The sequence below is a fragment of the Anas acuta genome, chromosome 8 (assembly GCF_963932015.1).
Source record: "Anas acuta chromosome 8, bAnaAcu1.1, whole genome shotgun sequence".
NCBI lineage: Eukaryota > Metazoa > Chordata > Aves > Anseriformes > Anatidae > Anas > Anas acuta.
The window spans coordinates 23,743,699-23,755,957 of NC_088986.1; the positions used below are offsets into that span (position 1 = coordinate 23,743,699).

The 12,259-nt window shown below is 43.1% G+C and overlaps 1 protein-coding gene across 1 annotated transcript in view; it reads right to left on the minus strand.

The window, feature by feature from the left end:
* RGS4 (regulator of G protein signaling 4) overlaps nucleotides 1–12,259 on the minus strand; it is a 30,740-nt gene that overhangs the window by 17,802 nt on the left and 679 nt on the right. The window contains exons 2-4 of the mRNA XM_068690874.1: nucleotides 7,130–7,218; nucleotides 4,006–4,114; nucleotides 113–298 (exon numbers count right to left, since the gene is read on the minus strand). Of these exons, the coding sequence (XP_068546975.1) occupies nucleotides 113–177 (65 nt within the window). The 5' untranslated portion in view covers nucleotides 178–298; nucleotides 4,006–4,114; nucleotides 7,130–7,218. The remainder of the gene's footprint in view (nucleotides 1–112; nucleotides 299–4,005; nucleotides 4,115–7,129; nucleotides 7,219–12,259) is intronic.

Sequence of the window (12,259 nt, forward strand, 5' to 3'; positions counted from 1 at the left end):
AGGTGATAGTGGTTTTGTTGTTTTTAAACAAAACCTTTAACAACCAGTTGATTTTATGTACACAGAATCCCTCTCTTACAGACTTTTTACTCAGATTCTCACACTCACTTACCCACAAGCACCACAACGTGAGTGTCCAAGGGGCTGGATGAGATCAGCCACACATGACGAAGTCATCAGTTGTTCTGGAGTGGGTCTTTGCCTCAGAAATGCCAACTTCAGCTTCCATAAATTCTAGGCCAGGGTGCAGCCCATCATCTATTTCTTCTGGTTATAACACGTCTGTTTTTCTGGTGGCCTGTCAGGAAAAGGAATGGTATGTGTTATGCTGCAAGCTCATCGTCGTCCTCCGGGCAGGATGTAAGGTCTTCAGCCGATGAGACCTTATCACCTGTCTGTGCTACCTTATCAGGCAGGGCACAGGGCTTTTGGTCCTGCCATAAATACATTCTCTGGTTTTACAACCAGGAATGGCATCCTAGGAACACGGTCCTGGAAGTGGTGCTCTTCATTATCAGTACTTTTAATCCTTTTAATCCTCATTCAGTTATTTATCCCGGTGTTTACACACACGTTTCCATTCAGACTTCACTTCAACCTTAATTTCTGTCACAAATCTCTCCCACATGCTAATGCGGCATAATCAATATGTTCTGCCTTAGATATTCAGCAAGAGGTTCCAAGATGGTATTGCTCTTCAGGAAGGCTGTAGACTAGCTGGAGAGAGTCCAGAACAAAAATCTATAAAGAAAGATGAAAGAATGAGAAATTGTTCCATCTAGATGTGAGCAGACCTAAAGGACACTGGTTAATAATACATGAAGTACCTAAATGCCATGTCCAGAAAAGGCTGCAGTTGCAAAGACGAAGATGATGAACTGTTCACCATGTCCGTGCTGGTTAGGACAAGAAATGTTTGTCCTGAATTACAGCAAGGAAGGATTAGATGGTAGACAAGATTTTCTAGCTGTAAGATCATGAAGTACTGGACTGGATCAACTCAGGAAGGGCTTGTAACAATCACTTCGAAAAGGTCCTACGACAAACGTGCTTTGTTTCTCTCCACCTTGGAGCTAGGCAAGGCCCTAGATAATAAGGCTCTCTGCATTCATTCCTTCAGCTTGGGGTTATTCAAGAGGTGATAAAACAGAAGTCTAAAGTCCAGTTTCAACACCCACATTCAGGATTTTTGGTTAAATATAGGATACTCTGCATATCTTGCTCCTAAAGATCCTGCTGGGCTGCCTGGGAGACAAACACCCACTTGCTCTTAAACAGCAGGAGCCTAACTAGTTCTGGGCAACCTATCTTCAACGCGGAAGGTGCAGATGCCCTTTGCAATCCAGACCATTTCACATGTGCCAGGCCTTGCTGCTGCAGTAAACCACACTTGGCTGCATCACCAAACCTACCAGCAGGCAGGTAACTCTCCAGTTGCAAACACTGTAAAGTTGGCTGTCAAAGCCTCTCTGCAGAAATCAGGCTGGCCCAGGCACATTGGGCAAATATTAGGTGTGATATTCCATTCATAAAAAAGACTTTGTCTCTAGCACTTCATGCCTGTGTTCCCACCTCCCAACCTCCTCCTTTTTTTTTTTTTTTCTTTTTTTTTTTTTTTGAGCTGAATAGATTTCCAGGTACTCTGCAACCTTGGGGAAATATAATCCAATCTTCTGGCTGGAGAAAGCAGCTCACAGTGACCAGTCCCAAGGGAAAAGATGATATCAGCCTTTCTGAGTTCCCAGTTAATTGTGTTTACTGAAGAATACATAACATTAGAATGCCTTGAGCCTTGGCCAGGTTTGTAAAAGTAAATAAAGCCAATTCCAATCTAATGTTAGAAAACTGACCCTTGAATTATTTCTGAGCTCACTTCTTCCAGCAGCTAGAACAAACGCTGATGTGTACTATGTGAAATAAGGAGCATCAGACCCATATCTTAATATTTTAGCAAATAAATGTGTCCTTCAGAAGAGACGAGGCAGGAAAACAGCTCCTTCCTCCTAGAGTTTGTCTGATGTCCCCTCTACAGCTTACCACATTTCCAGTCACCTTCTCCAGAGAACCCCCTACAAAACGTGATGTGTCCAGGTCCAGCAGGAGCAGACCTGCTCCCAAAAGGACTGGCCAGGAGCTGAGGATGACCAGACTGTGCCTTCAGCTGAGAGGCACCATCCCACAAGGCCTGGGCACAGCAAGCAGCACAGAGAGCTACTAACAGCCCATCCACAGCTCCGGGGACAGATTGAGGCAGGGGACAACCGGGGAGCCCTGTCAGGAATGACAGGGGAGGGGGTTGAAGATAGACCGACCTACATGGTAGCTCAGGAGAAGATTAAAGCCCATGTCCTGAGTTTAAATATAGCTCCTAGTCCATGGCCCAGGTGATGGTGGTTGGTGCAAATAAGAGCAAATAATGCCCGCAGATTCCTGACACTGTATCTGCTCTCTGAGCCTGCTCCTTGGATGGACAGAGCTGTCTTGGACCTCCCCATGAAGAACTATGCAGTGCCATCTGTCCCAGGGAGGGAGACAACCAAGTTCCCCTCCGATCCTTCCCTGTCTCCTTGCTTTACCATTTTGCTTCCTTCCTGACCACGGGGTGTCAGCTGGGGTCCTACTGATTCCTCCTGTGTTCTACAAAAACATCTTGTAAATTGCTCACAGCAATCCTAATACAGCCATTTCTGCCCAGTAGAGTCCCATTAGCCAGCAGCTCTCTCTTTAGCCTCTAATGATTCAAACCACAAAGCCATTTGTCATGCTATATCTTCCTTCCCAGTGAGTAAAAGTCAATTAGCGTTTTCAGTTTTGCTCTAAAATAGCCCTGGCTCCCTCTTGCTTCTTCATGCTACCAGGAAACCTTCTACAATAATGACTTGTTTGGTTGTGCAGCGCTGTTAAAACTCTCATCTCTGTGTATCAAACACTTTAAGCAGGAGGGACATTGTACGTGCTTAGCTTCGTCCCTACGCAGCAATGGATCTACACATTTGCTTAAATTTCATTAAGGTCAATCATATGTGTTTTTGAACCATAGCCTGAGAGAAAAAGCTTGAGAAGCGCACACTTTGTACGTGTATACCTCGGGTCTCCTTTAGCAATAGCTGTCAGTCAGCTGCTGGTAATGGTTCCTATTTCTCAGCAAGACTATTATATGATGCCCAAACTTCACTCTGCCAGCACAATGTGACACAGATTTTGTTGGGATGTTGCCTCTACATCTGCTGCTAAAATAAAACAATCTCATTTTTCTTTAAGGTTTTTGTCGCTTGCATTTCTCTGGGAGCATCCCACATTGAATCTCTTAGCAATCCTTCTCTGGGCTGGTTTGCATGGAAGGAATAATTCCTCCTGGGCAGTTTGCACGGTATTACCTGCTTCAAATAACCCATGGAATAATTCCTGGCCTTTGATTTCCATGGCATCACTTAAGGTACTTCATGATGTAAACTGTGTGCAGCACCCAGGCTTCAGTGCTCCAGTGAGTATGTTCTCCAGCATCTACTTCCCATGATTGTGTGGAATTTGTCTTGGGAAGTCAACACAGGAGGCACAAATGCAGTTTGAGTCAGTTTTTAAGGAGAAGAGCCGCTGTTTAGATGGGACCGAACATGTGCACAGTGAATTGTTTGTGAGGATTTTGCTCATCTCTGATTCAGCCTAGGAAGCAGCCAGCGAAAACCACCCAGCCTGGCTTCAGGCCCAGCTCACACAATTAGAAAAGTATTAGTTGAACTTAATAGGAAAATCAACATTAAGCAGATAGGAGCTGGTGCAGTTGTTAAAGACAATGTAGTGTTTTTCGCTGGCAGAAGCCCAGGCTAATGGAGGGCTTCCAGCATCCAGAGCAGCCTCCAAATGAAGGCTTAATTGGCCTCTAAAGCCACTCATATAATTACAAACACTTGTAATGAAACATGAAAAATACAAGAGACCAGGACTGTGACTTGGAGGGAAGAAATGATCTCATCTGTCTCAGGAAATAAATCAAAGCTCTTTTACCTTTTTCCTTACGTTTAACCTTCTTTCCAGCTCCTGTCTGGCCCGCAGACCCCACTCTGGTGCTCGTTTCCACGGCAGTGCTGAGACCACGGTGAAATCTTGCTGCTTCCTGAAATCAGAAGCACAAAACTAAATTAATGCCTTTCCCTAGCAGGTGGGGACACCTTTCCACTCTCCCCCCTCTTGGTGCAGGTGCTTGGACATTGGGTGAATGCTAGAATGGACTTAGACTGCCCACTGCTGGTATGCTTGGCACAAACCCTTCAGCTGCAAAACATCTGCTCGGGTGAACGTTTTATACTCAGATTCTGTCCGACTTTAGCTAAATGACCCTCCACAATCTCTGTGTGACAGGAAGAACAGAACACAGTGTTTGTGTAGTTGCTCCCTGAAACATGCATCTCTGTCAGCTACTCACAGGCAGCAGCAGCAGCTGCAGCACCTGGCCCTAGCAGATCCAGGTACTTCCCCTCTGGCCCCCTACCAGGGACCTGCTGCTCCTGCAAAGCGTGTCCCAGAGCAAACTGGGGAGGAATCCAAGGTAGGATTCCCTCCGTTGGTCTTATGCATTGAGACAAAGATCAATGAAATTTGTGCCATTTGGTGCTCTACAAGTTTCTGGTTCACTGGGGATGACTCGATGGGTTGTTTGTGCTAGGACAGGCTCCTAAGTCCTTCCATGAGTTCAGGGTCTCAGAGTAACAGAGGCTAGAAGGGAGCCAGGAGCCATCTAGCCCAACACTCACACGAAGCAAGGATAGCTTTGACATTTTCTCTGCATCCAGGCTTGCTAGGGAGTGTCTAGAAGTTTTTTAACTTACATCAAGAAGGATTTCTTTCCACAGATACCAGAAAGACAGCTGTAACAGCACCACACCCAGCCTCATCCAATTAGTCATGCCATCACCCTGGCTAATTAGCCCACTTTGCAAGACCACAGCTATGTTACATTTTATTTATTTATTTATTTATTTAAAGTGTCATTTCAAATGACATCACATCCTTCTTCTTTTTCAATGTTGGTCATTCAGGCTAGGGACAGGAGCTGTGTGCATCTGTCACCCGTGTCTCTGTTCCCAGAACTCACAGCTGCTAAGGCAGGAGGGGAAAAAACAAAACAACAACAAAGCAGGAGAAAAATCCCAGTCTCTCCTTGGTCTGCTGGCCTTGTCCCTGTGTCTCTTGATCATGGAAGCTCTGGTGCTCATTTCTGGTGTGTCTACACATGCCCAACACAGTGTCCATACAAAGCCACTGAGTCCTTGCCGGTGGGGATGAGGAGAGAAATTTCCATTTTCTCCAAGAAACTAACTTTGGCTGGACTTATTTAGCATTCAGCCTTCTGTTATCTCTGCCGCATTCAGCTGCAATTAAACACGTTGAGGGTTGAGCCTCGGTCAGTGGAGGACCATTTGTTTCATGTGACTAATGTTTGTCAGAAACTTCTGTCCAAGAGTTTAAATCCTGCGTGAGCCAGACTGCGTCAAGAAATACCATAGGACAGTCTCACATCTAGCACTCGTGATCTTACAGTGCACCAGCTGGGCTGCTGAAGTATTCAAGCAAGCGGTGAGCATCCTATCAGACTTAGAAAGATGGTGGTTAACATAAACTACAGCTTCCCTGGAATGGTCTGGGCATGGGCAAGCCCAAAGTCACACGTTTTTCCTTGCTTGTACTGGCTTTTGTATCATTTTACAGCTTACAATTCTAAAACGTGATCAACTCATGTTTAGCTAGAGCAAGACCTGGCGTGAGCTTAACTGTTCTCAAGTGATGATAAGCAGAAGGTTCAGATGAAGAAGCCACCTGAAAAGAAGGGATGCTTTGCAGGAGCCTGACTGAGACTTGAGACAGGCTCACCTGCATGCAAGAGGTTTTCCTCCACGTTACTTTCTGTAGGCTCAAGCCTGGGGTTTTCCTTTGAAGTTCCTGCTCTGGCTCTGCCCCAAGGACTGGGCTGGGGTTCCTTGTTTTCAGCTCTGCTCAGATAACCATCACAGTCCATCTGGCTAAATGAATACCGAATGGCAAGCACAGAGGTGAAGCAGTGACAAATGTTTCTTCAGCGGCCATAAAAGGACTCCAGCTCACAGTCCATCTGTTTTTTGCAAGTGAGATTATGCAGGTTCCTGCACGCACTCAGTTACTAGAAAATGACCCCAGGTGCAAACATCAAGAGCGGTTTGTGTGTTTTGCCACGTCTGCACAGCCCTGCCATTAAAGCAGCAGAAACAAAAAAATAACTAGCGTGCATACCCTCAGCTCAACCACGGGTTTCTTATTGATGGAGCTGTCATTGGGAGAGGGTGACCAGGAAACCTGGGCTCTGTCTCCTGGCTCTAGATACCGGAGATTCACCAGAAGCAAGGATGTGCAGGCTGGGCAGGAGTTCGGTAAGAGCATCCTGGCAATCCTCAGCAGGGACAGAAGGTTTCACTGATACCCAAGGATTTTTCCTGAGGTCTCTGGGCATGGCCATATGTCAGGCTGAGAGCTTGAAGCCTGACAAACAGTCATCACAAGGCCTATGCACCATACAGGCTGCCCCGCTGTCCCTCAGGAGACACAGCTGGGCCTGCTCGTTTTCCTGCCATGCTCAGGGGCAGTGGGGCCGTCCGGGCTGGCATTTTTTCCTATAGCACATTGGGAGATAGAATCTCAGTGCCCAGCAGAGCTCTCACAGCCCTTCCTGTCAGCAGCAAAGTGGCTGCTCTGCCCCTCTCATTGAAGTATTTTCTAGGCAAAATATCAGTGAAATATCAGACTTAATGTTTGACTTCAGGCATTAAAAGCGTATTTCTCTGTATATTGCTACTGCTGTTAAAACAAGAAACCCTCTGCTGGGGTACGTCAGGCAAATCTCAGCACTATATATGAATACAAGGCAGGAAAGTGCCTGCTGCAGAATGCACACAGCACGCACAGGTCGCTTGGACTTGAACAAAAACACTGCCATCCATGCAGGGCTGTTGTGTCCCTTTTTTGAAGGGGAAAGGACGTGTCACAATTTTCACAGTTTTTCCAACAGAGGGAGCACCGTAGCCATTGCACTGCCTACCCCTCCTCTGAGGTGCCCTGGTTTGCCACTGGAAGCCCTGGACCCCCGTACAGCTGTTCTTACCTTTCTTCCAGGGGAGGTTTATCATCATTGGCAGGATCAAGGCGTAATTTGGTCATCAGAAAGCAAAGACATTAAACTTGGAGACCATTCTGGAAAAAAAAAAAAAAAAAAAAAAAAAAAAAGTTAGCCTCAGTGACAAACTATAAAGTTAGGATGTGAAAGGCACTTGTGGATCAAGCAAAGCAATCTGAAGATCTCCACTATGAATTGCAAAAAAAAAAAAAAAAAAAAAAAGGCTTATGCTTACTATGAATTGAAACGGAAATTATTTCATACACACCACCACGAGGACAAGCTTTACACTATCAGTTTCCATCATCAAGCAGTTTGGGCTGATTTGCAACAAATGAAACGTAACATTTCTATTAGATTCAGTGGCTCCAGAAATGCTGAAATTATTAAATACATTTATCAAATTGACAGGGTAACCTGATAAATGATCACCTGTTTTTCCTCAACAGAGAGACTAGAATAGCTTGCTTCCTGGTATGCATACTGAAAGTGCAAATACCACGTTTTCTTCATTTTGAGGAAGTATTTTTGGCAAGCTTTGCAAAACTTATTTTTGCAATTACAGTTATTCTAGCTGTGACAGGGAAACGCAGGCAAGAGAAAGACAGGACCAACACACTGTAGCAGATGAGGATGAGGTTTAGAAGTTGGTATTGAAGTAAAAGGTTGCCATGGTCAACATTTGGAAAAGTCATGGACTGTGTCAAACCAAAATGGTAATAGTGATGCACACCGTGACGTGGGCTAAAAGCCAGACAGCGCCGAAATGGCACGTTCATTTGTCATGAGCAGGACAGCAAGGGGTGACAGTGAGGAATCCATAAAATCCATACAGCTGCACTGAATCCAGAATGAAGAGGCGGGTTCAGTTCTTTCCTTTATTGCTGCCCACTTCTGCTGCATACCAAACCGTCTCAGATTTTACCCAGATGACCATCTCCAACCCGACTTAGCAAGTTCATCAGATAAAATTTCTTGCATGACTGAAATGAAACGTAAACATAAGTACTTTACGAGAGCAGAGTTTTATCTGTACTGTGCCTGAAGCTCTTCTGAAGCCTAGTTAAGATTGTAGCCCTCTGCGTATCACTATATTGAGTAACGAGATTTTCTTGAGGGTTCTTGCAAATCTGAAGAATAAATTGGCTGGCAGTTTTGGGAAAGCTGGTGTTACCTTGATGTTTGTTAGCTGAAGAATTTTGTTGCAAATTCTGGTGTAAACCAGGAGCAGGAGAGACTGTGACTGGCTGGTGAGCAGTGACAATGAGCATCCCTGCCTTGAAGCCAGCCTCCTCACCATACAAGATTTATAACAGATTAGGAGGAGGAAACTACTACTGCAGATCCTTTATCATCTAGGAGATAAAACTGCACCAATTTTCATTTTAGAATACAGCTTTTCTTGATCCTCAAATAATAGTTGAACCTTCCTGAAAAATTCCCCAGTCATTCTGAAGATTCGATAACCATTGAAATTTCGCCTGGAATGATTATTAATTGAATGGTTGAATTTTAGTGGTGAGCTTCCTTTGTGTAATGGCTGAGGAGAAAAAAATCAAAGTAACTGGTAGCTTTAAAATCTTCAGACAGTCTTGACAGAGATATTTTGTAGCTCATTTTATATGCTTATATAAATATATTTTATATATTTAGTGGTGACTGAGATTTTTTTTCTTTTATTTGGCTTCATTTTTTTACTGCTCTGATGAGCAATTCACCATACTGTTTTCTAAACCCTAGCACTATTTATATCAGCTAAATCAGGACATCAGAGCAATGCACTTTGAGGAAGAAGTAAAAATGAATATAGCATAACCTATAAACTGAAGAAAGTATTATTGCAAATATCTTGGCTGTGCTTTAAATAAGCATAATTCTGTATATCTGCATCAGTGTGATGATACAGAGGGAGGGCTAAAACACTGAGGGAGCATGAGATACAGCACTACAACCACCAGGGGTGTCTTTACAGTAGAACCTGAGCTCCTACGTCCTGCCTAATTTAATCCTGAATACCTAGGCTGTGACCATCAGAACCTGTTTTGACTACTCTGCCAGCCCTGGCAGCAGCCCTCTTCCCCTGCAGAGCTCCTCACATCTTCCCCAGCTTTGTGCTATGGACAATGCCTGGCCTGGTAGTTCAACCCACCTCTGCTTCAACCACACAGTTCACTGATAGTGGACTCAAGTCGGAGGTAGAAAAGAGATTTTCATTCCCCTGTCTGCTGTAGGGAATTTGATTTTATGACTCAGCCAGTGGACCAGGACTCACTGTGTTCTAGCATGGCACTGGGAGGTTACTAAACCACAGCCCCTCTGTTCTGTTCTCCCACATCTTTCATAGAAAGACCAGAAAACGCTCAGCCCAATACTTGCCATTGCTTGTACTGTTAGTATGGACTGATAGAAACTTTCTCTCGAAAAACAAGAAGGTTGTCATGTGCCGAATCCCTGTGGGTTTCTGTAAGTAATGCTTAATTCCGGTAGGATATTCTGGGCAGAATTTAGAGTACGCTCCCGCCTTCAACATTTCCTGTGAGTACACACTGGAAAAAACACATTTTAAAATGTATGTGTTCAAGGTAAGCACTTCCAGAAGCTGGGCATTAAAACGCATTTGTCTAACAAGCACTGATGTCACTGCTACACACTTGTGGAAAGCCAGTTGTAAACACTGAGTGGTTCAGCTGGGAAACCAGCTTCCTGCAGATTAATTGTGACAGTGACGTATGTAATATGTAAATAGAGCTAATCAGAGATGCAGGCCATATAGCCATGGGGCAGACAGGAAATGAATACTACTGAGAACTTCGCAGAGTCAGTTTCTTATTTAGACCTTCCAAAGGACTAAATAACAAGTTTCGTTTAGCACAGATGTAAACATCTTCCACAGCAGAAGTTCTGCAGAAACTACGAGCGTTCCCAAAGCCTACACCAGGTTTGATTTTTCATCTAGGACGCCTTACAAGATTCTTTCGAGACCTCTGGCTGACAGGACCTACAGACCCTAAACGCAAAGCACTCTGTTTGTGTTTTCTGTGATGCCTATCTATAAGCAATGCAATTGTGTTTCCTTCCTTTTAAACAGCAGCAACAAAAGATTTCATAATGTGAACTATGCATAGACGATATCATGGTTCTCTTCCACTAACTCTTAAGTATCCCACATGCCAAGTTCCTCCATTATGATGAATCTTTAAAGTGCACCACTAAATACATTCACTGAAGTAGCAGACTGCAAGCTCCTCGCCTTGAGATTTACAATAAAATTATCTTCCCTGTGGTACAGCTTCAGGAAGCTTTTTTTTTTTTTTTTTTTCCTTAATTTGAAGACAAATAAAACAACAATAGTGTTGTTGATCATAGTGCTATTAAACTGTAGGTCCAATTATGGTTTCCAATAATGGGTAAGCAACAAATATTGATGAGTGGTGAATTGTTGAGATGTTTCTGAAGAGCAGTAGAATTATTTTTGAAAGCCAAATTCATTCAAAGCATGCAGTTTTCATTTTCATCATTTCAAATATCATTGCAATAAAAGGAAAGAGAAATATGGAACAGAAAAAATAGAAACATTTTTCAGCCCGTGTTCTTCAGTAAAAATTTTTACCTTGCTTATACTTCCCTGGACAATAAAGATACTTTTACATTTTTTTCTTGATAGAGGGATGAGTATCACTTCCCTTCAGCAGAAAGAAGTACAAATATAACCCCACAGAAGCCATATAGCTGGTAGAAAGGGACTGAATAAGAACAGTTGTAGAGCTTGACTGTAGAGAAATCGGGGCAGTGCTAGAACATGAACATGGATGTGAAGGAGGCAAGGTTTACAATTACCAGGCAAGTAATAAAAATACTTTGAAGAAAGATGTGGAGGGGTTGCTAACAAAGGAGAACTTCTGATTGTTCTAATTCTTAGTGCTGAGCTGAAGCACTCAATCAGGGCTTCACTTGTTTTCTGCAGAACTGGAAGTCTGAATATTTCAGAGCTTACCTTAAAAAAAAAAAAAAAAAAAAAAAAAAAAAAAAGACATTCAACATATAATACAAAGTCTTTATTGCTAATGCTTTCAGTCACTTTTTCTTTCTCAGAGGACAGCTATCAGTTCTATACAACTCAAATGTGACTTTATCATCAGCTAGAGGGGTCCCCATCAAACACTTACAGAAGTCAGTGCAGAGACATTTCAGATGAGAAGCAGGTCCAAAGAGATGGTGTGTCACCTCAAGGAACTTCCTGCACTTTGTGATCTATTCATTTTTGCTTTTTTTGTCAAGCAAATATTGTTTTGGAAATACATATTCTATTCACCTAGTTGTGAAATGTTTGTGAATACATTTCAGAATTCAGATAAATGGTTGTGAACTAGGACATCAGTTCTCATCCCAAATTTCTTTAGAGCTTTCTAGGGCTGTAGTCATGTCATCAGTATAATATTCTGGGCCTGTTTTTCTGGCTTAAAATAACTTACTCTTCTAGATTGTCATCTTGCAGTATATAAAACAGTCCAGAAGCATTTACAGGGTCATTTACACTGTTGCTATAACTACTGTAGCCTGCAGTGCAAAACAGAGATGCTTATTAGCACCAGCACTGTCACTGACAAAACACAGACTGACTTCGATGTAATTTGGTTACTTCAGGGACAGGATTTAATATTAGCTTTCTATTAATGGAGGAAAAAAAAAAAAAAAAGACTGATTGCAATTATTCCATTTTTCTTTCAAAATTTCCAAATGAAGTCTCCGGAGATGTATAGCACAACGATGGATTTGGGACTGATGCTATCATCACAATACAGTACAGCAATATTTCAAGCCTCTAAACATAACCTGTTGCTCTGGAGTCATTTAAGAATGGATTGGACAAGCCATTCAGACAAACGCTGCTGAGAGCCCATTGTTAGTGCATGCTGGAGGAGGTGTCTCAACCATTCATTTCCATCTATAACTAGAACAGTTACTGTCCACTGGCATTGTGGCAAGGCCAGCAGAAAGTTATTCACTTATGAGTGATGTTTCATGCTACAAATCTTTCTTAAATCAGCTTATGTGAACTACTGAGGCTACAACTGGTGACTTTTTTTCAGGAACTGCAACCACCAGGTAATAAAATTA